Source organism: Ostrinia nubilalis, chromosome 2 (genome assembly GCF_963855985.1).
Source record: "Ostrinia nubilalis chromosome 2, ilOstNubi1.1, whole genome shotgun sequence".
In the NCBI taxonomy this organism is placed as follows: domain Eukaryota; kingdom Metazoa; phylum Arthropoda; class Insecta; order Lepidoptera; family Crambidae; genus Ostrinia; species Ostrinia nubilalis.
The window spans coordinates 12,593,440-12,618,633 of NC_087089.1; the positions used below are offsets into that span (position 1 = coordinate 12,593,440).

The 25,194-nt window shown below is 37.6% G+C and overlaps 2 protein-coding genes across 3 annotated transcripts; one reads left to right on the forward strand and one right to left on the reverse strand.

Annotated features, from left to right (window-relative positions):
* Positions 1–855: 855 nt before the first annotated feature.
* Positions 856–7,551, reverse strand: LOC135084269 (ras-related GTP-binding protein A). Of its 2 annotated transcripts, XM_063979067.1 has the most exons (8): positions 7,475–7,551; positions 7,257–7,373; positions 7,039–7,138; positions 6,736–6,953; positions 6,413–6,579; positions 5,121–5,214; positions 4,346–4,498; positions 856–3,246 (listed from the first exon to the last, which is right to left on the reverse strand). In XM_063979067.1, the coding sequence occupies exons 2-8, from the start codon at positions 7,266–7,268 to the stop codon at positions 3,073–3,075; spliced, it is 918 nt and encodes a 305-aa protein (XP_063835137.1). In that variant the 5' UTR covers positions 7,269–7,373; positions 7,475–7,551; the 3' UTR covers positions 856–3,072. The 2 variants fall into 2 exon arrangements, with proteins under 2 accessions (XP_063835137.1, XP_063835128.1); XM_063979058.1 differs by lacking the exon at positions 7,475–7,551 and having other exon boundaries at positions 7,257–7,446.
* A 457-nt stretch (positions 7,552–8,008) lies between these two features.
* LOC135084261 (protein HBS1) lies at positions 8,009–10,366 on the forward strand. Its single transcript, XM_063979047.1, has one exon. The coding sequence runs from the start codon at positions 8,122–8,124 to the stop codon at positions 10,162–10,164; it is 2,043 nt and encodes a 680-aa protein (XP_063835117.1). The 5' UTR covers positions 8,009–8,121; the 3' UTR covers positions 10,165–10,366.
* The last annotated feature ends 14,828 nt before the right edge of the window (positions 10,367–25,194 follow it).

Genomic DNA, 25,194 nt, shown 5'->3' on the forward strand with positions numbered 1-25,194 from the left:
TTATTCGTCACCGTCACTCATAACAATCAACAATACAGTATAATAAAATTGATAGTGCTTTACATTGATGACATGACGTAGTTTAGTACCTACTCGAATGTGACCACTCCCCTGAATGGAACTGCAAGGGCATTTTCTATTTACGAGGCATACCATACTCGTCCCTAGCACGGAATGTTCGCAGGTCGTACACATAAACGTTCTATTTAGTAAACCATAGAGACTGTGCATCTACCTGTTGCTAACGCTGAGTAAGTACCTACCTATCTCTCAGCATGCGAGTACGATAGACAGTTCCACATAGACAATAGCCACCATAGCCGAACGGTGAAGGGGTCGGAGTAGCCGACTCGAGGTCCGAGGAACGCGGGTTCGAATCACACCGCCGCTCGACTATTGTGGTGAGCCCACTCGTAACACAAGCTCATTTAGCTTAACACGAGGGGCTAACGGGACTATTAGTAATTTGGGCAATACAAATTGCTAATATTTTTTTTTTAAAGTTCAAAATACAGACATTATTTATTGTGAAATGTATAATATGTACCTACTTTCGGTAAATAAGTCTAATGCTAATCGACTTCAAAATAATGTTGGTCCTTGAACTCATTATCACGTGCGGCAGACTGCTATTACGTAGAAGATTGAGCAACCCGTGACATTGCTCAGCGATCATATTTATAGATGTGACAAACTAATAAACCTGAATATTTTTAACTGCTTAAATTAAGAGCACCCGACTACGATCGAAGTCTAGAGTTCCTATGAACTTACTTATTAACAAGATAAGATAATATTATGAAAAGTAACTCTGGGTCCCACTCCAAAACAATAATCCGAAATAAATAATCACCATTAACTAAAATTAAAACATTTATTTTCTGAGAAAGAATTCGTGAGAAATATGTTTCAGCATAAACAAATTTGAATTGTGAAATACAATAATGAATATAAATATTAGGAGTATTATGGACATTAACAACAAAAGGCGTATTTTTACCCGACTGCGCCAGAAGGAGGGTTATTGCGATTATATTGAAACAAATATGTAACTCTGAGAGTTAAGAGCCTTGAGTAAATAAAAAGATGACACTTATTTTATAACATCACCTGTGATATCGTCTATAGGTACATAAAATACCGGCTATACCCGATTTCAGGACAAAAGGAAGTTTTGTTTAAGTAACTAGAATTTGTAATTGGATCAACCAGCGAGTAGCAAGCTAAGAGTAGTAGACATTTTCAGGATTACAGCAATTAATTTTGAATTTACTTTAGTAGTTAAAGTAATCCAAAGATCGGATTTAACCGGTGACATATACATATTATTTATATTAAAGCCCGCATAAATTGTCATTAACTATTATTATGTCATAGTAGTATAAACTCTATAAAATTTAGAAATAATCAAACCAACAGAAAACATAAGAAAACTTTTTTTTATTTTAATGAACAAATAATAGACTTTAACTACTATGAGCGTAAATTTAAGAATAACCACGACATTGAATACAGATTCGAAAGTTTCGATTGAAACGTGAAATAAGTACTTGGAATGTGAAAAGGATGATTAAGGCAACTGTGGTATTTATTGCTTAGAATCTCCTGCATATCCATGATTTTCTAACAATATTCGGCATTCTAAGCGTACATGTAGAAATAAATAAAACATTTATTAGCTTAACAATCACATATTTACGTGTACAATCATAATCAGTTGAATAATGTGGTTATATCACTGTAATTATATTCTCAGCCACATTAAAATCCACTAGTTGATGTGTTCATCTTTTATAGCATTATTTATTAAGCATGTTGTTATTTTTCTTTTTGTACAAGTATTGCTTAGTTTGTGATTATGTTTTGTTATTTCTAAATGAAACAATTTTACAAGATTTAGGTAAGGTTAGTGTTTTGATTTTGACTTTGAAGAATATGCCGAAACAGTTCACCTTGTGTTGTGCGTGTCTGCGCATGATCCGTTAATCTGTATTCAAGTGGGCTCAAAAGTCTTGCTTTGGCAAGTATTGTGCTTAGCACGTTCCGATGTAACATCGTCGCTTTTAATCGTTATGCCACCTTTTATGATGGAGTTATTTATATTATGTTTATTCCTCTGATTTTTAAGTTAAAAACAGTAAATTGATCTGTCTCTATTATTCGTGAATTTTATGCCGTTTCTTACTCTATAACATGAAACGAATTAAAATTACAAATCGTTAAATTAAAAATAACTTTCGGTTGATATATCTTCATATCTATGGTTTATAAAAACAAAGAGACTGAGCCACTGAGTCTATATGAAAGGGACTGTAAAATATGCATTTTATTTCCATATAATGAACAACATAAATTAGATATCTCACAAGTTTAAAATACATATATTACAGTTGTTTCATACAGTCACATGGTCCAACAACTAACAGGTTAAATCAGAACCTGTAATTCACTTTTTGGTACATAGTTACATACCTAATTTTGTACCTAAATGTGTTTTGGATATAGTATTTTTGGCGACAAATCTGGTATCACCGGCGCTAGGTTAGTCCTAGAACCGGTGTTACCAGGGCCCCGATTGTGCTAAATATTTTCAACTACAACGTGACTAGACGACGAACGAAAATCACAAATTCGTATCGAAGTGTCACTATGACAGCTAGTTCAAACGAAAACAAAACGCAACTGCTTCTTTGTGTAAAAGCTAAAAGAAAGCTACTTTTTCTCAAATTCAAGTCAAACGCCTTCACGAATATTCGCTGTGTTTTAGTGAAAAAATAAGATGTTTGGACTTTTATTGGAAAGTGATAAAATCCGTTTTCGTCTTTGTTTGCGCGTGAAGTGTGAACTTTACCGCGATACCGAATTTGCACCTCAGCTGGAATGAAAAACGGAGCGCAACTAGTGTAGAAGCGCCAATGAATTGGAGACGTTAAAAATTAGCAATCAGGGCACTGATTTGTCGCCAACAAGTATCAAGTCCTTTTATAATGGTATACAGGCAGAACTCAAAATGCAAGTGGCCTAACGATTATAGCGAGTACCATTAGCTATTCCGAAGTAGTTGCTATTGCTTCATTGATACTGCGGCGCGCTGGATACCTTCTCGAGTTTCTCGAAGTGTTTGCGCGCGTTTCTGATGTTGATGAGTGTGGCTTCGGATGGGATCTTGGGGTCAGACATCTCCACCATGACGTAGGTGTTGCTCGTGAACCCGTCTATGAACGCTGCGAACACGCTGTTGCGGACCTGGAAGAGATATAGCTTTCTTTAGGTCCAGTGGGCTTAGACAAAGTGATATAAGTGACCGGTTTAGTTTTGAAAAACATATACAAAGCCGGAGCGATTCTTTAGAGCGCTTTCACATTTAGGCGACTTCAGCAGCGCGACAAACACTAGACAGTTGCACTGTCGATAATTTCATACTATATGACAGCATTACATTTTCGTCAGCTTTACATTATAAAAACGCTGCTGCCGCGCTTCTGACGCCCTAATGAGAATGCCGTCTTACAAAGGCGTTTTTCCTTAGTTTAATGCAGACTTATTGAAATATTTCGCTTCTGGCATTCTTTGTAAATTCTACAACCCGGAGGGTGGTCCATTTTTAATTAATTCCAATGCGTAAATCATACTTAACGTTATCTATTTTAACTACCTACAGCAAAGGCATTAAATAATCATTACGTCGTTTTCGACTTTTGGTATTGACGCAACGATAGTAAAAAATAGATCGGGGGCGTGATACGCCGCACTTATCTGCCTCTGTTATCAGAGCCTATTATGTTGCCTATCTCTATAAATGAGTAAAACATGTTTTTTTTCGAATATTTCAGGCATAATATACAAATATTATGCCTCTACATATAAATAGTTACACAGTTTTTTTACGCGTTGAACACAGTTTTACAAAACGTCCACATTAGACTGATATTCAGATATGTAGTTCATAAGAATAATCGCCAAAGACGTATGCAATATACTTATGATTGGATGATATACAATGCCTTCTGAAGCACAGTTTGATACGTAATTAGAACTATTCAAAACACATTTAGATATTTAGACCAATCACAGGCTTAAATCCCATCTGAATTAGAACATCGTCGTGCGTAGTTTCAGTCTAATTTCCATTCATCAGGGTGTATACCTACCTACATTTATGACCAAAAACAAAAACCTATCACCTAGCATTAATACATACAGTTCAAGTATGTTAGTTCGTATTATTTCTTCAAGAATCTCTGCTCTTTTTTTCTGTCACACACATTGTAGAATCATTGAAATGGGCCAACTCAAGTCAACTTTCATTCGGGAGTTTAATAAGTTTATTAGATCGTGACGTCACCTCCATGCTCTGGAACTGCGCGGCGAGCTTGGAGCAGGACAGCTTGAACTGTTTGACGATGTTGGACACCTTCTCGAAGCGGTGCGCGTCGCGGTGCGGCCGCCGCTGGCAGTGCGACACCACGAGGAAAGTCGCGCGCTCGAACAGCAGCACCTGTCAGATTGGAATGTGATTTGAATTTGGAACGATAATTTTTTTCTTTTCTATGAGGCCAATGATAAAGTATTTGAATTTCGAACGTAATTTTTTTCTTTTTCAAATGTGGCCAATGATATGATTTGAATTTGGAACGTATTTTTTTTATTCGTTCATACTGTACAGGCTAAGGTCAAAAAACATGCTGCCTACTCATAGTAAATTGGAATAAAATTATCAATCTATGACTGCTTTGGTATTGGAGTTATCAGAACCATTTTTGAGAATTATTCCTGCATAAGGCTGTAAATCAGCGCTATTATTCCAATAAGAATATTCATAACTAATTTTATTGCTTTATTATTACAAATGCTTGGCTACTGGTTGTTCTTTCATATCATTGCTAAGTGTTAATATGACTATTTCATTAACTAACGTGTGTGCAATGTGCATTCACAATAATTTGACGAATCACTCATTAGTCTCAAGAATTATTGTTTGAGAATTTAATGAAAATAATTATTACATGACGCTCAGAAATAATATAGCTTTAATTTGTCAGTCTTGTAATGACAGTAATGTATTAGACTATTTAAACTAACAGCAAATAATCAATTAATATGTACATAATATAACTAACCTCATCTGCATCCACAATTGCAGCAAACTGTTTCAGTGAAGATTCTAGAGCCTTAACATTAGGTATTAACTTATACACTATACTCGACCACGCCCTGGAAACAATAATTTAAATATTAAAATGACATAATATAGTTTATTGTATGCACAGTGATATAAAGAGACTATCGGACCATATTTATAAATAGGTTTGTGGAATCACTCACTGGAATGTGAACTTGAGTATACAATGTATGCAACCGTTTCATCTAACAGTAAATAAACTGATAGCTTGCAGCTCATTATGATAATTAACTTTCTTTAATTAAAATACTTCAAGATTGGATGGTTAATGGTTGCTTGAGTTTTGTTATCTGCATAATACTGGTCTTTTTGAAAATAAATCAGAAAATGCAAGTCACTGTCTAGTTGCAAGACTTATTTACCAAGTTTAAATGTTGAATGGACATATTCATGAACATTGTACAGTATAATAAAAGAGAGTAAGTTGAATGTAGCTGATTGTGTTATTGTTATTCAAAACTGTTTGCACTTATAACTTTCCTGTTCAGAGAGCAGACACAACAGATGTGAGTCATGTTTGAATCATGGAATACTTTGATAATGAATGTCAGAGAATGAATGAAACTTCATACAGTTAAAAGTGCATCAGAGTATACACTTTTGACCCCTAGCACAGGTTTCTCTTTTGAAACCTATTTCAGGCACTAGCCCCTCGCACTTTAGGTTAGAAATCTTTGGCTTAATATCTATTGTATTTGTGTACCTGAATTGAGAAGGGTAATAAATATTTTTTGATTTTTTTTTTGTTGCAACATAGCATCTATTTTATCTACATAACATGCCAGTCTATAGTTTGATGTGCCAGTGTCTGTCTGTAGATAGTGCATCTTTTTATTGTATAACAATATTAACTAAAGGTCTTGCACCTTACTGAGTCAATGACAGGTATGGGAGCGCCACGGGTGGGGCGATTATGACATATTATGACGTGACAGAGCATCTGAAGTGTTACTGACATTTGATGTAACAAAAAACCATGCTCCCATGCCGCTCCTATACCTCAGACACTTCAGACTTAGTATTAGACTCAGTTAACTTAGCAGCGTGGGACGTCCACCTACAAGGTGGACCGACGACATCGTAAAGGTAGCAGGGAAGCGCTGGACGCAGACCGCTGCCAATCGATCAACATGGAAAGCATTGGGGGAGGCCTATGTTCAGCAGTGGACGTCCTATGGCTGAAATGATGAACTTAGTTAGCGCTTAACTTGACTAACTTAGACTACTCACTTGTATAAAGTCTCATCCCATATACTAGTTCTAAAGCATGTGCACTCTAAAGGCTTGGACAGCATCTTAAGTTCCTCTTCCCTCTCTCTGAATATCTCATCTCGTTGCTCCTCAGACACCAAATCCATTTTGTGCACCAGACAGAATATTCTGGCTTCTGGGGAGTTCTGAAAAATCAAGCAATAGAACTTACATTGGGAAGAAATATATTGAATTGAGTTAGGAAGTAAAAAAAAGGAAAGTAGGTATTTTCATTACTTAGATTTTACAACATATTTCATAATACACAAAAAACTTTTTCATATAGCTAGAACATAACATACCTGTAGTATAGCTTCTAAACATGACTGGTAATAGTGCATATCTTTCTCCATCTCCCTACTTTCAACATCAAATACATATATTAATACTTCTACATTTCGGAAGATGTTGTCTCTTTGTGACGCAAAGTAGTTCTCCATGAATGCCTCTTGCCCTCCGCAGTCCCAAAGGTTCAGGACAAGGTTTCCAAGGAACCTCACATGTGAATGCTCTACATCAACTGCAAATAATAAGATTGGTTGAAAGACATTTTGAAAAACAATTGCAGCCAAAATGGAGGCCAATAATAACCTGAATATACTCACTTGTCGCTCCCAATCGTCTGGTATCTCTTGCAATATAATTTGCAAATATTATGGACCTCATACTGGTTTTTCCAGACCCACTTTTCCCCATCAACAGCACCTAAAATACACAAAATGTTTGAGCTTCTTTCATATCTTTTCTTCTGTTTTTCTTTAATTTAATACAATTAAATAATGACAAAACATATTGCAAATGCCTGTTTATCTAAAATACGTACCTTCTTCTTCATGTTGACAAAGTTGTACTGGGTCAAGGGTTTATAACTTCAAGATGTTTCACTTTGTTTAGATTTATTGGCACAGTTTTTAAAGGTACTTGCAGAGCACTTATTAATCTGTAACAATAGTAGGTAACTTGTAACACTTTAAAAGTTGTTCGTAGTATTAAATTCAAAATAAAAGAGAAATGTAGGCGTAAATCCATGTCTCACCTCACCTCACACAAAGATATTTTGACATTTCACTGATTTTGACGTTTGGCTCTCAGTGTAGCCGAGATATTAAACTTAGGAGATAGCGCAGCGCATGTTAACAATAGAAATCAGATTGTGTCGCGCAACGAGATTGAAGAGCACAAGCAAAGAATTGTATGTCTGTATACGCTGCCTGCACTGATGTTCTTGATAAGCTAAAGCCGGGTCTCCAGCACGTGATTTGCTCTACACAAAAAAAGATCTCAACATTCAAAAATGCTTGTAAACTTTTATTTTTTATTTTGATATGTTGCATAATCTATGTTTGTAATATCTTTGGAAATGTCAGCTCAAAATCGTTTAGAAAAAAAAAAGTAATTGAATTGAGAAAACCAAATTCGTTACTATTTTTACTTTTATCTTCACATAATTTTCACGCTTTCTTTTATTTGCTAATTATTTAATTAAAACAGCTTTTAAAAATCTGATAGAGTTACAAAACAAACCGGTCCGCTGTTTTGTTCCTAAACGAATTAAGTAAATAACTGTCATCGTGTTGTTTGTCATTAAAAACGTCAAAAACGTACGACGAAATTTGGAAAACGTAAAACGTGTGATTACTACTGAAAAAATGCGTCCGATTAAATAGTGGTTAAAGTAACTAACAAAAATGGCACGCCATCGCAATGTGCGTAATAGAAGTTATTCCGACGATTACGATTATGACGATCTCTACGGGCATTCCGTAGAGGATGAAAGCTGTTTGTCTCCGAGCGATACTGAACAGTGGATGTACGACCGTTCTAGGAATCAACAAGCCATATCTGCTTTCTTAGACAGCCACAATGATATTCAAGAGGAGGCCGAGGACGAGGTGTTCGATGCAGCACACCCGGGGCTGGAGCGCCGCGACTCGGTGGATCTTCGCAGTCTCAACCTTAGCGAGGAAGACGAGGCTCGCTTGATGTCGTGCTTAGATGAGCTTCGAAATGTTCTAGGTGACAGCATACCTGATAATACCCTCATACAATCTGTACTCAATCACAAGTTCGATTTCAATAAAGCTTTAGATGAAATACTCAACAATAAGCAGAGTAAAGACTGCGATCGACCAAAAGAAGAACCCGCGAAGCAAATACCGACTGTTCTTATTGACGCAGCAAAAGACATAGTATCAACAGCACAGAAAGCTCCTAAAGTGATTGCAACTAATTTAGAACCTAAAGCCATAGGTGTTGTTAAAGGATTTAAGGTCTCATCTAAGGATGGAAGTTCAAGTAGTTCCCAGTCCCCGAGAGATCAGTCACCAATACCTGAGAGAGTGGCCACTCCAAAGTTGGACGATGAGTACAAAACTCCCAATATTAAAGTAAAGGAAAACAAAATTGATCCAAATAAGCAGTACACAGAAGAACGTGGCTCTGACAAAGATCATCTGTACATTGTAGTGATAGGCCATGTTGACGCTGGCAAGTCAACACTCATGGGGCGCTTGCTTTGTGATCTGGGTGAGGTGAGCCAGAGGACATTGCACAAGTATGAACAAGAAAGCAAGAAGATTGGCAAACAAAGTTTCATGTATGCTTGGGTTTTGGATGAAACCGGAGAAGAGAGAGTTAGGGGGATCACCATGGATGTTGGAAGAGCACAGTTTGAGACAAAAACAAAGAAAGTCATTATCCTTGATGCCCCTGGGCATGCTGATTTTATCCCAAACATGATAACTGGAGCGGGCCAGGCAGATGTAGCCTTGTTGGTGGTGGATGCTACTAGAGGTGAGTTTGAATCGGGATTTGAACTCGGTGGTCAGACAAGGGAACATGCGCTTCTTGTCCGTTCCCTTGGAGTCAATCAACTGGCTGTTGCTGTGAACAAATTAGATACCACAAACTGGTCTCAAGAGAGGTTCAATGAAATCACCAAAAAGCTCAAAGCATTTTTGAAACAAGCTGGATATAAGGATTCTGATGTCACATTTGTGCCTTGCTCTGGATTAACAGGAGAGAACCTAATTAAGCCAGCAACTGAACCTGAACTGGTAAAGTGGTACAATGGGCCTTACCTTCTAGATGTAGTTGACAAATTTAATGTGCCAGAAAGGCCAGTGTCAAAGCCTCTGAGGATGTCCATCAATGACGTTTTTAAAGGCACTGGCTCCGGATTTTGTGTTGCTGGGCGTATTGAGAATGGAGTACTCAATAAAGGAGACAAGGTGTTAGTATGTCCAATGAAGGAAATGGCAGAAGTTCGAGGTATAAGCATCAATGAAATGTCCAGTAATGTGGCTTTTGCTGGAGACCAAGTGAGTGTAACATTATCAGGAGTGGACATGCAAAATATATCAGTTGGATTTATTCTTAGTGACCCCATTCAGCCAGTACCAGTAACATCGCGATTTGAAGCTAGACTTGTGGTATTTAATGTAAAGGTTCCTATTACAAAGGGTTATCCAGTTTTGATACACCATCAATCCTTAGTAGAGTCTGCAAACATAGTCAAATTGAAGGCATTGCTAAATAAGAGCACTGGAGAGCTGCTGAAGAAAAAACCTAGATGTTTAGGGAATAACTCTGTAGCTGTCGTAGATATCGAAGTTTGTCGACCGATATGTGTAGAGCGTTACAAAGACGTGAAAGAACTTGGACGAGTAATGTTGAGAGTTTCTGGAGTTACGATTGCAGCTGGACTTGTTACTGATATTTACAACTCTTGAAACAATAAAGGTTAGACTGTGCTGGCTGTGCTGTGATATCAAAATATCAAATTATAAGCCCTAATAAAGTTGCCTTGCTGTAAGACAACTGCACAATGCAAATGCTATCTAATGAAAATACTTAATGTAGGTGTCATGCTATTAACAGATTTATTATAATCGTCAATTTATTTATAACAAATAAAAGTTCTTATCACAGTTACTTGATTGTTATTGTTAAAAATATACAACACATCCCATTTCATTTCCCTTTAGAAACTTGTTTAAATCGTCGCATCTATAGAAACCGTACACCGTACCGTAAAAGTCGGCACCGATTTAATTTTAAATCAATTAAATTTTCAAGTTAAAATCAAGTCCACTTATTAATTACAGAGATTACTTCTCATGACTATAAATAAAGTAGGTAATTACAAAATCCGCGAATATACTGTTGATGCAGTTTTCCGCACTAGGACCAGGCGATTCAATTTAGATAAGCAGGAGCAGCATGCCGACGACAGCTCGTTACGTTTCACGCTCATCGCAATCAAGTCTGCTCAGTATCGGCTGGCTTGGCTACTACTAGCTCATCCTCATAAGTTGCATGAAAGAAAATATCATCGATATAAATCCACTCACTTTATTCCAAAATTGTGGTTTAATGTGCTAATTGTGTCTTCCTACGAGTTTATGGTGGCTAAAGCTCAACCCTCAGAATTTCCTAAAATACATATTACAAAAGATCTGACAGAACGACATGGTTGTTAATCGAAGTGTAAATGATGTGGAGGAATAGTTCCACACAGACACAGTCTTGTTAAATAAACTGAAATTAGGCCTCTGGAGTTCGCAAGGAAAAGAATTTACTTATTTGTTTCCGATCCACAATGTCAACAGTCCGCAATGACATAACGCGAATCAAGTGTTGGCGCGGTCGGCCGGCCGCCCTCGTGAAATTTAATTTCCTACCCATTTCCCAACAGGCGTACGGCTTGCTTGCTGAATTACTTCTCTCTAACCTTCCACTTTTCAATTCTCGCTTATCGATTTCCATTAGCTCGTCGATTTTTTCCTCACCATCAATTTATTTGTAAGAGGCCCGATTTCAAACTCGAGTTTTCGATTTCAAAGGGAAGATAATTCATTACGCTAATGCTTTTGTGGATTGTAGAACTTCCGTTAATTAAAAGTTGTAGCCTTTAAAGTGTTTTGGAAGTTGTTTATAACTCAACAGTTGCAAAGCGGTAGGCGCAGACAGAGGAACTTTGCGTTACATAACGCCTTTTGGGAGGCTTCCAGCAATGAGTATCGAAAGTGTCGATTTTCTCTTTCATCCAACTGAATCCAATATTTGAGCACGTGCAGTAGTTTTTATTAAGTCACAGTTTTAACTTTCTTAATTTCTTTTAGAACTATGTCGTTTGAGCTTTACAATATCCTACAGAGATTTACCAGTAAATAGCTTATTACCTACTTAGTTGGGAGTGGTGTTCGCGTTGTCCCTCCCAGTCGCCGGAGGTCGGCGACCACTTTGTTCTAAACTACTCCGCCGTTCATCGAGACCTATTTACTGACATGACCTACTTGTCTGCAGACTTTCCATGTAACTTAGATTGTGAGGTTTGGATCTCTTTAGAAATCAGGGAATTTACCACTTCTGGTCATGAAATATTAAACAGGACAGTTGTGTAGCCAATGGTTTTTCTAGCATTTCCAAAAGATACATTTGCAAGGCAAGTAGAAATCTATTATGTATTCACCCTTTTACGTAGGTAGCTTAAATTGGGCTGCCCTTCATTTGTGCGCGTCGCTTGTTGTGAAAGAAATTCTCCTTGGGAGCACTTGGATTCAAAGCTTTTAAATGTGGAGGCGATGAAAATTCGCAGTTTGAAAGCAAAACGTAACGAACAGAGGGTGTGAATAAATCAGTGTCGAGTCGGCAGCGGCCTATGGCTGGTGATAATGCCACTCAAACGAACCCACTCCGGCGAAACAGTAGCCCCAAATTAGAAGCTCGTAGCACAGTACGTGAATACTTAGTCGATTCGATTCAATGGCTTTGTTAGCTTCATCACTAATTTATCGAACAGCAATGGAGTTTGTATTTGAATCGTAAACCAATTGTGTTAACTAGGAAGAAAAAATATAAATATTTTTTGAAGTTGAGCTGAAAATTCACAGAAGATCTATTATTAGTTACATAGAATATGTCTACAACAAGCACGTAAACCTTCTTATAATTAATGAGGAATTTCTACTAAAAAGGTTTCGGGGCCCACATTTCCACTTCGTTGAGTCATCTAATGAACGGAAAATTTACTTAGAACACTGCTCTTTCAAAAGCGAAGCGACCGAAATTAATCCGCAAGGTTCAACTCGGCCATAATTTTACGAAGTCCTTAACAGCTTGGGTATTTTGTCTTAGTAGTACGAATAGTTAACATTTTTTGGTCCCAAGTTACGTAATCGAGTAGGTAATGAACGACCACTGTAGCTTTAACATTAAATCAATTTACGACTAGCAACTCGTAGCTATTTACCTACTTATTTGCCAGAATTTTATTACACACCATCATTCATCTGAAATGTCTGAAAAGGCAAGTATTTCAGGTTTTATGTTCTGGATAATCCCGAATTACGTAATCGGTGCCTACCAAAGTAGGTACTTAGTTTTTTATGTTTATAGAAAACTAAGGTTATGGATAGCTTTAAGTACCTACCTATTTCTATTTTGTGGCAAAGGTTCTTCCAAATTGCAAACCACTGAATCAATCGATTTTCCCCAATTAACTACTGTTGGCGATATTGTAGAAGTGGATAAGGTAATGATTAGTTTCCTTATCACTAATCAAACCACGGTAAAAGTTGCAAGGCGTTTTGATAACTTAGTTTGTGGCTCTTGACGTAATACAATGTCGCGTGAGCTAACAAGTTCTGTGAAGAGATCTCGGCGCGAGCGAATCTCGAGAACCTCTTGGTCGCACAATGTTGATTAATTAAGGCAACAAAGCAGGACAAGTACTAATTGGCCGAGGGCGTTGGGCACAGGTCGCTGCCTGACCGCATAATCTGATTATTGTAAGGCAATAAGCCGCTTACGTTTCACAGCAATTTGGACTCAAGAACCAGACACGCTAAGCTGACATTCGGAGGCATGATGGCTCACCATACTCACATCAATCTATTGTAGCGTTGCAGTTTTGGCTGTTTTTTCACAAATTAATATTTCTTCTCGATATTCTGATTTTGGATGCCACTAGCGACATCTATTGGCGTGATTTGGAATTAATTTGCAATAGATGGCGCTTTTTGCTCAGTTAATTGAAATATATTTTGATGAAACATTTCCCAGTGTTTTTATATTGATTATTCTATTTTTCAAATAGAATATTTTCAGTGTTCTGGAGATTGTTTTCATCATGGTTTTATTAGTACAGTATTTACTTTTTCAAGCGGCGAAACGAAACGTATCGCGTTGTCTATGACTAGCGGCTGTCAGTGGAGCTGTCAAATCACTTAGGAATTTGTCGATCGTGCGCAACCGCAATTTGATTATTTTCGGGAATGTATATTCCTTATGTTTCAAATCGTGTGATGCAGAATGCATCCACGATAATTTATTAATATAATTTAAAAATATTCACACATGAGGTAAGTTCCCGTCGGAGAATTTATTTATTTTTCGTGATTGATATTTTTCGTATTCCAGTACGTGGTATTTCATGTGATCGTTTCTTTCAGAAGTTCCCTAAATCCTGTTCGGATGAGGGTGGGTTGCTGAAGGCTGCGAGTGAGTTTCAAATTAGCGAGCAGTTCTTCGTAAGTGTTATTTGTTTCCCATTGCGGGTTTTTTCATAACCTAATGCCACGTTCCACATGTGATGCTGACACTCGTATTTTTCGTTTCAGATGCGGGATTTCAGATTTTACAATTTCATATTTTACATTGATTTTATAATTTAAACATAATGTTTTGATGATATTTCATATATCTTAATTTCTCTTCATTTCGTATGAATTGTTTCTCCTTTCTAAACTGCTGATCTCTTCGCATTTCCTCCTTGTCATCAAACCTCTGTCTCTGCAAGAGTTTGAACGCTTACCTGTCGAAGAGATGCAAGAGCTTCATCTGGCACTGCGCGCTTGAGGCCGTGGAGGACGCTGCTTGGAGCCTAAAAGTGTGCGAGACCCGTTGGACCCCGGAAGAAGAGAGGAACGTTCAGGGTAACGGCTTATAACCGCATGGCTTCCAAGGGGATGGGAAACAAATAACACTTACGAAGAACTGCTCGCTAATTTGAAACTCACTCGCAGCCTTCAGCAACCCACCCTCATCCGAACAGGATTTAGGGAACTTCTGAAAGAAACGATCACATGAAATACCACGTACTGGAATACGAAAAATATCAATCACGAAAAATAAATAAATTCTCCGACGGGAACTTACCTCATGTGTGAATATTTTTAAATTATATTAATAAATTATCGTGGATGCATTCTGCATCACACGATTTGAAACATAAGGAATATACATTCCCGAAAATAATCAAATTGCGGTTGCGCACGATCGACAAATTCCTAAGTGATTTGACAGCTCCACTGACAGCCGCTAGTCATAGACAACGCGATACGTTTCGTTTCGCCGCTTGAAAAAGTAAATACTGTACTAATAAAACCATGATGAAAACAATCTCCAGAACACTGAAAATATTCTATTTGAAAAATAGAATAATCAATATAAAAACACTGGGAAATGTTTCATCAAAATATATTTCAATTAACTGAGCAAAAAGCGCCATCTATTGCAAATTAATTCCAAATCACGCCAATAGATGTCGCTAGTGGCATCCAAAATCAGAATATCGAGAAGAAATATTAATTTGTGAAAAAACAGCCAAAACTGCAACGCTACACTACCTACGGAGCTACAGACCCAATAAAGTTTCAGTTTACAAAGAGGCTTTCCTACAATTTGCAATTAGAAGCCGAACAATTTTGTCGGTTCGGTATCGGACCATAGTTTCGTCTTTGATGGACTGAATCCTCTTGGCGAAATAGGATTTTTTGTATTTAGCTACTCGGGGAATGTTTGAACTGGACTCAACGTTTAATTTTACAGTTTCATTTCATAGTTTTGGTATTGCCTTACCCACAGCCCCATAGGTCTTAATCCCCGTCTTTGTTGCTTGAACTCGTCGAATTAATAAGTCATGCTATGAATCTGAACTTGGGAATCCTGAGATCGAATCTTAGTTTTATATCCTTACATGTTTCATTGCGCATTCCAACTACATATTACTAAACTTAATACCCGATTAGAAAATGCAAAGGTTTACTCAACAAACGATAAGTAATTTGAAAGTTTGTTTAAAGTTGACGCCATTAGCACCACGCCTGCGTGCAGTCGCTAGTTTGTAAGATGAGATGTTAATGCACAAGACTAGTTAAAGTACCATCTGCGGTCTTAATTGCCAGGCGCTGTCGGCTGATGTAAGTTTCAATGGGTAAATATCGCCGCGACCGCCCTCACTTTGATTCGTCTTGTGATTACTTCGTAGTGCTTAGTTTGAGTAGGTACCCTAACTAAGTACGTACCTAGTTCTACGAGAATAGCATTCTGTTTAAAACTTTAAATACCTAGGTTGATTTCTATAAAATTAAGTTAAATTCCCTAGAAAGTTTCAGGAATTCTTTTCATAATTCTGATTGGATTAATGGCGTTTGGCTGCTCGGCGACGTATAAATATTATTTCAGTATTCTGTGACAGTAAAGCTAATTTAATAAATTACATTACTTAAATTACAAACGTAGATCTGGGGCGGTCGATGCGGATTTTGAGCTGGATCTGCGATCTCTGCGCTCCAACTCATTACATTACAGGGGACTCGTCTGTAAAATAATTTCGATGTAATAACTAGCAAGGATTCAACTGAAACTGAAATTTCAGTTTTTCTCTGAAACTATTTCTTTCAGTTTTATTATTAAAAATAATTTTAAGCTCATGCCGATGAAAAACATCAATTCATCGAAGACTGAAAAACACTATCTATAGTTGAAAAAGTTCGTTCAGATCTTAGTTATCTATTAGGTACACTTCTCACCCTGAGATGTTAAACATGGTGAATAAACGCTTTATCAATTATCTCGATAACATTTCGCGTAGTCAAGCCACCAAGGCATTACGAATTATTCAACCGTGATATAAACTCGCTCGCTGTCAAACTAAACCTTTGATAAATCGCAAGCCGAGTCGAGTGAAAATAAGGCGTTGGGTATCTTGGATTTGGGACCTTTCAGTGAGCTGCAATGGGATTGCTAAAATAAATTCAGATGTGTTTAACAAGTCAAAGGCAAGTTATAGTCATATTTTCAGACTTTCTTGTGGGTTACAAGTACAACCTTAATGAGTCGTTATGGCGTCTGAAACGGCTCAAAAATATTTTCAGCGCACGAAATCACTGTAATTATATCTTTTGAAACAATTTAATTTAATTAATAAATAATAATCATTGTGTGTAGTAAGTAGTTAGGTAGACTATCCAAAATTTAAGCTGTATGCGATTATAAGCGCCATTGCTTCAGTAGATAATAGGCTGCTGCGTGACAGACGCTTTAATCCTGCCAGCGCCAATCCGCACACGCGCTGTCATTTGCAGTTTTCCACCGGAAAATTAAATGTGTATCGGTAGGTACACAATCCATTTTAATTGAAGCATGAAATCGTCATGCAGAGGATCCTCATTGTCAATGTTTAATACAAAATCTAAGGCCGCGACTTAGTTGGTCGATCCTATTTATTAATTTCCGTCAGGAAACTCGATCATAGTACGTAGTTAGTAGCTCACAAGTTAGATTTGATTAAATTGTAGTTGTTATGCTTTTATCACACTTAGGCTAAGCTTTAATTAATTAATACTTAGTAATTAGTTCGGATTCAAGAATTCAACATAAGCATTAAATGACTCTACCTACATAGGTACTCGTAGTTCGTAGTTCATTGAAGTGAAGTAATAGGTAGAGATTTATTTTATAATCTGTCTGAAGTCTAAATGCAGAATAGTTCCCCAGCTTGTTTGATCTTTAATCTACTCCGCACCCCTGGGACACTGTAAATCCTCTCGATCCATCCCCGTGGCGGAGCCGCCCAATGGATGTAGATCTAGGCTGAGTGATTAAGCTTCCTGAACCGGGATATTTCCTTACAAATTGGAATGCGTGTGAATCGCGATTGAATGTTCGGCCATTATAAAATCACTGCGGTTTGTTTATTACTAAGTTTACAATCGATTTACTAAAGGCATGCGGTGAAAACTTATGTGTACACAGTAGATAGGACTAATATAGGTACCTACCTACTATCTTTTACAAAATTTGCCCATAAAATTAACTACTTTGAGCTTGGCAAATATTATGATAATTACAAATATGTATTTTCCCAGACCTAAAATAATTAGATGAACCAATTTATATTATTTAAAATGATAAACATCTTAATCCCCTAATCTTAACTTCGTTTCTCCGATACGAAAAGTGTCTACGACCTTACTTTCTCCCCTTTGACCTTAGGTTCGGTTTAGCGTTGCAGACATTCAAATGAATGTAAAAGACTTGGAATTTGATTAGCAAATGCTTTCAGAGTTACGAAATAAGTTATCTTTCAGATGGTATTAAATTAAAATAATAAAATTCATAATTCTTGTCTCTCTGTTGTTGAATTTTGAAAGATATTAATGTCTGAGTAAAAGAAAAACATCCTTAATCCCGAAATTAAATTGAAAACACCATTGGAAGTGTTTTTGCCAATGAAGTTGAGAGGCTCAATTCTAATTTACTAGAAGATCACAGAGATACCTAGGTTTATTTAAATGATGAATCATTTTCGTTTAAAGAGCCGTTTGAAGTAGTTTCCCCGGCCTGTACAAGTTGAGTACCAATTTGCAATTGCGAAGTTGTGCGAACCGCAAAGTTCACACATTTGTAATCGACAGCAAATCGTAGCTTACATTTTGATGCAAACTAGCATCTATTACAATTACATTAAGATGCCTCAGTGTGAGCTTGATGTGCCGTCGTTCACATCGTGGGCCGGAAATCTGTTATTGCGAACGAAGCGCCGATAAAGTCGCCCGCATCGGCATTCGAGTTTCCGCATCGGCACGAATGCAATCCACCTCCCGAACTTAGATTAAGAGCAATCCAGATGCCTGCTCAAACTTGCATTAGTTAAATTGATGTGTGGTACGCTGCGGTATACAATATAGGGCTGCGCAGTTCACATACGATATACTATTCAATGTTTTTTGAGACAGATCGTCTCAGAAAGAAAGTAGAGTTCATAGTAGTAGAGCTTTTTGGGATTACTTAACTAATGTCCAGTGTTAAACTTCATAATATGTAATGTTTTGAGTTACCTATAGATGGCGCTGTGTGTAGGTTGAATCGCGATGTGTAAGTTTTTGACGGCCCATACATACCTACATAATATAGACAATCTTGTTTCGGAATGAGACTTGCCCCTGGAATCTTGGTTTTATTCAAGTTACTACCTGCTGGGCTTTAAAGAAATATCCGTAACAAAAATCTCAGAAATCAAAGCAATCAGTGCAAAAGGCTGCTTAAGTCGTTATAAAAGGTCAAAGAACACATTCTAGCAGATAACAAAAATCACCAGCCGGTTTTATACCTATCTCGCCAAAGTTTTGTCCTCTAACGAAGACTCAAACGTTGCAGGGTCGCCATAAAAAAGCAAGTAACAGCCCCAGAGCGGCAACTCTCCGTCAATACGGTTTTATGGCCCAACGAAAATTACCTTCGCACTTTTGTATTATAAAAGTGGGAAACAATTTCGACGTTTGCGCATCTTGAAGGATGTTTTATCGTTTTGTCGGCATTGTTGTGTTGCTGTAGCCGGTGAGAAAAAGTTTTTCACCGCTTCGGGGTTCGGCAGTAAATATCATGGCCATGTTTTATCCAAGGTCAGATGAGAATAATGCTTTTGATATCGAAGATTTCACAACCTACCTATATTAACATAATCTGTTGTCACAATCACTTTATACTAGAGATGAAACGGATATCCGGCAACTATCCGGTAGGCCGGATATCCGGCCTAAATTTACTATCCGGCCGGATACCGGATAGTAGCTCACTATCCGGCCGGATACCGGATATTAAAAAAACTACGAAAATTTCCTATAATAAAATGAAACAATAATCTTTGAGTCAAATATCAATAAAATGGCTTAAAATAATGACGGTTTTTATGTAAAGTCCAAAAAGTTACAAAAAAGCCATATTAAGGCCTTTCAAAAAACTAATTTCTTTTCTGGGCTATTCACTCTAATGACGAATACATAAATAGTAAATATATTTTAATGTCGAAATATTGCCAAATACTCGTAAAATATGCGATCTTTTTTTTGACTGATGGTCTGATGACATACAGGATGACTTTGAAATCGTTGGCATCCTTTTAATATAAGACTACTCATGATACATGGTGCTCTTAAAAAGAGTTTAAAACTATTGTACAGTCAACAGCACATCATCCTATACATTTTGTTGCAAAATAACACATAATACATTGAAATAAGATGCCACAATATGGAGCAGGGTTCGAGGATATATATCAAGGGATATATATCCCAACTAATCCCAACTAATATTATAAATGCGAAAGTAACTCTGTCTGTCTGTCTGTCTGTCTGTCTGTCTGTTACGCTTTCCCGCTTAAACCTCGCAACCGATTTTGATGAAATTTGGCATAGAGATAGTTTGAGTCCCGGGAAAGAACATAGGATAGTTTTTATCCCGGTTTTTGAAACAGGGACGCGCGCGATAAAGTTTTTCTGTGACAGACAAAATTCCACGCGGGCGAAGCCGCGGGTGGAAAGCTAGTCTTGATATATATCGGATATATATCCGATATATATCCAGCCGGTTTTGATGATATATATCAATTTTTAAAATTTGTAACTGTATTTGTACTTTTTCACATAAGATTTTTGGTTTTTAGTTGATTTTGCCGATTTTACAAGAAGATTTTATGTTTTTGCTTTATTTGTCTGATTTTAGGTTTTAAAAACATTAAAAACATGTTTATGTGACACATTTGCAATGGTATTCATAAATAATACAATAAAATAATAGTATAGCTTTCATACAAATTTGATATATATCAAAGTTGATATATATCGGATATATATCATAAATATCCGATATTTTGATATTTATAATAAATATCGGATATTTTCGAACCCTGATATGGAGATTGATGTGCTGTCGTCTGTACAAGATTTCAAATATTGAAATTTTAATTCATTTGATATGATTCATATTTGGGGAATCATGACTTGAGTAGTCTTATTTTAAAAAGAATGCCAACTATTTCAAAGTCACCCTGTATAATGCAGTTCATTCAGATTACGCAGCAAGTAAACTAATTGAATTTTCGCTATTCAATCACATACTCACGATGGCAACCGAAATCGCCCGAATTGATTTGCCCCTTAGACGAGTGGCAAAATCTGACATTCTATTCGAACGAATTCGATTTTCGAAAAGTGTGACTTGTTTAGTCTACTAGACCTACTGATCGCGTTCGAAGCACCTGTGCAGCGCTAAACTCGTTACGACATGCAACATGACAATGGGACAACTATCCGGCCGCCGGATATCCGGCTATCCGGCCTAGCAGCTCGCCGGATATCCGGTATCCGGTATCCGGCCAAACAACTATCCGTTTCATCTCTACTTTATACCTATTAAAGTAAGTTGAGAGAATGTATTGCATGGTTTGCGTTTAGCCAAATATTTGCAGTCTACCCTACTTAGGTAAATTGCACTGTACAGTGTCAATGTAAAGACTTCCGTCACTTCCGTAGACGTTTGAGTCATGTATTTACGGCTAGGTAAGGTAAGGTATTTACTTCCAGCTGTTTTTGCCCGTAATTGTAGAATTCAGGGCGAGATTAATGGAAACTCAGCAACATCAGTCATCAATTTAAACTTACAGTAATCACTGCTGGTTTAAAGTTGATTAAAGAATTGTTTGCCGGATGGGATTAATAAGTGTCTCATTGATTGTTTGGGAGGTCGATTTATTCGCAATCTATTCGGACGGCCCGTGAAATTGCCTCCACAACGTTTAATTAACTCAGTCTGGTTTGCTTCGGCGTACACTGGGCGGTGGCCACAGCATAACAACTCGTGGCTATTGGATGCAAGTCTAGATTTTTCTAAGATTGATCAACGCTCGCTGAGCATAAGTGGTCGCGGGCAGTTACTTCTTCTTCTTCTTTAATATTATTCGCGATCACCAGTTTCTCAAAACTGACATAGATATTTGAACCAAGTACCATCTATCAGGAATGTAGCGCGGTTGTCGCTTTGAAGTTGAAACCGCGAATGGCTTTGACCGACCACTTTGTCTATCACAAGTGGCACGTGTCGTGTCCGAGGGCCCTTATTTCACGACGGATATAGTGCAAATGCTACTAAGAGTCATTTGATGATCACTCATCTAGCTTAACCACTTGTGGTCTCGTTTGTGTCGGTCTAGTTGTGACCTAGTGTGGCGGGTCTTATTCACACACGCCAGTCACGTCTGCGGGCGCAGTTCGGCACTGTTCTGTCACTCATGTATTTCATTATCACATAATGTTGGTACCTGCTGTAAAACTGGCGAAATATGTATACTATTCGCGTTGATAGACGCTGTCACCCTTTTATGGGCATGAGACAAGTTTGTAGCTCTTTCATATTGGGAAATATTTTAACTTCAGTCACATTACGTAGTGTGCGTAACGTTCACCTGTCATATTAGTAGGTGACATCGTGTTTTGGGATGTTCCAGACTCAGGACTCCACTCCAGGACTAACAAACCTTATCTTAGAAGTTTTGTCTAATGTATAAGCGCTCACTTCTTTTATGATAGATCATTTTCTGAACATTTTTGTAAGATAAACTGAAAATCTGTCAAAAGATTTCGATTCATCTGTCTTCTCTCCATTTCAGTGTTTGTGAGAGAAACGAAAACAGTTGAATTTACAAAACCTTTTGACCTGAACTGCTGACTCCGTCACATACATAAATCGATGCGGATTAGGCGCGTTAGCTGCATCAGTTGGTTGATTGGGATGACCGAATTGGAAAATCGAGCGGATATATTCCGTGACAGATGTAAGCATTTGACAAACAGCGGATATGTGACTGACCAGTGTGACGTAGCGTGGTGCTGGAACGTTACGTAGACACCTTTGCTGCTGAATATGTGTTTATGTTACATAATTACTTAGGTACTTAAGTACTTTTAAAGGTAAATAGCTATTTATAAATCTCTCTTTCTTAATGATTTTCAGAGTCAGACTCGTTTATTTATAGAAAAATCTCAGAATACCTAAAAGGAGCATTCATTGCTTTCGATTTCGCTATTTTTGTACATACTTAGTCCGAACTCACTGTAAGATTATGTCAACCTGTCCATTCCATCCAAGACTTATTGTATACGTTTATTAATGACTGTAGATTATAACAGTTAAACATGTTACCTACACTAATTTGAATCCAGTGCCGGTGTCCTGAAACAGTAAATAACGGGAACGAAGGGGCGCGCGATCCTTCTTCCTGAGCTACGGGACCGGCAGCTGGTTAATCACAGAGATTTGCATCCACGCTGCTGCTGTACAGCTACTATATAGCCTTTATACAGCTATTATACAACGTATACTGTACAATGACTTAGGGACTTTCTATTTACGTACCTACATTTTATATTTTAGAGAATATCTATTTATCAAGAGAGACTAAAGACTTATGCCCGTTTTCACCATTAATCCCTAATTTTTAAGTGACCCCTATGAAAACAACGTTCTTGTTATGTGTTACCATAGGGGGCACTTAAAAATTAGGGATTGATGGTGAAAACGGTCATTAGGTGCTAGATTGTGAAATGGGTAGGGCATGGATGTGCAACTAGATACCCAAATATGGCAGTATTGTGAGTACGTGGGTTGGTTACGGACAGATAATAGAAAATGAAATATAGATGACGAAACAGGTACATGGGTCCATTAACAAATAGTATTAAATTAAATACAATATTTATGGTCATTGCGTAACTAAAATCAGTTTGGAGATCTTGTTTTACTATTAATGTGGTGGCTGGGCTGCAGTAACGAGTCCGGTGCGCGTGGGCAGCGGAAGCTCAAGTTTTAGATGAAAAATGACGAACACACGTCGGCCATGGCCAGTGTCGCGCGCGGGCCACGCGATAGACGCACCTTAAATTAGAAGCTTCATGAATATGCAAGATGACAAGTTGAAACGAACCTTAGAAGTCGATTCAGACTCAGTCTGTGTTTGGATTAGGCGTTTTTTAAAAAGTATTGTTGAATGTAGAGTTTAGGTCTAGGGTCAAAGTCAAAAATCGTCAAATACCTACATGTCTCATAATCTTTTTACCCTACCAGCGCTTCGAGACATTTGGCAAGTGCTGAGAAAGCGCCGCAACAAACTTAGTCACCACTGTCTGCCGGTTGATATATAAGGGATCATCATATTTTTCAGGGGTTTCTCTTACCTACATAGTTCACCTATGTATGCAGTAGAATTTCTACGAGTAAACCTTATCTTCGCATCCCAGCCGGAGGTCTACGTGACGTGTGGTCTGTGGTTGCTAATTGTCGCCGCGGCCGAGAACGTGTTAAATAAATAACGACCGTTTGCCCGCAACTGACACGTGCCGCAATTTCAATTTCATGTTCCTAAAGTAATTTAAATTAAATATTTCAACTTTCAACTAACGTGGACACGCGTGGCCGTGGCGGGCGTCAGTGTTTGACAGTTGCTGTCGTGTACTTTTCGGTGAACATTATACATGTTATTCGTAAACATTATTAAGCTGGACATCTACGATCACTGATCAGTGAACTGACGTATCATTCAAAAACATAACCCTTCTGGCGCAGTCGGGTAAATATATATCCGGTAGGATATACTCGTACTACCACATATCGCTTCTAGAAGGTATCTAATTAATAAGCAGTACGATCAATTTGTCTATTTACGTAAAGTAAAAAGAGCTCAGACATAATCGATCCAACCCACGTTACAATTTAGACTACTTAAGTCTACTAATCCTATTTAGCCGGGACAAGTATTCCAGAAATTAAGAGCGGGTCAAAGTCAAAGGATTTCCACGAAAGCTCTCCCAGCTTTGAAAATAAAGGAAAATCCTTTATGTAGAGTGTCTAAGTGTGTAGTTTTCTATGTAAACATGTACTTAAGCTTAGCTTCCATTCCCAAGGAGCGTCGGTCGCGCGATATTAATATCAGAGGTTATAAATGCATGGTACGTGATAACGCGACGCTAGGGTGCCCATGAATCCCATGATGGAGATCTAAGCTCGTATTATAACGAAGTCTCAAACTCAAGTATAAACTCAAGTCTGTGATACATAAACTATTGTTGTGGGTAGGTAAAGCTTAATTTTCAGTAAAGGTTAGCCAAACCAACGCGATCAGCCGGCGTGCAGCGATGGCGATCAGACTTAAAAGCATTGATCGCCATCGCTGCACGCCGGCTGATCGCGTTGGTTTGGCTGAACCTTAAATTAATAAATAAATAGGATACCTATATACGGTAAGTAGGTTTTCTTGAGTTTAGATTTTTAAGTGTGTAGTTTTAAAATACGAACCATATAAAGTCCTGACATAATTTTTGTGATTATCCACATGCCATTTACAACCATATGCCATTTATGAAGATGATGATTATTTGTAATGTTTTCAAAATACAATCCAAATCCATTGGTCCAGCAAGATTCCAAAACATAGCTACGCTACACGTGAGCTCGCTTCACTGCATTGCATTGAGCTCAAACGAAGCGAATTTAGAAGAACTTGCGATTTTATATCGTTTTCGGTTGTCTTTTGAAACGAACGAGAAACGTTCAAGTTATTTTATTGGATTGGACACAAATACCACTGCAAACTAATTTATAAAGTGGTTTATGCGTTTCTTACGAAGTTTAGAAAGGTCAGACTA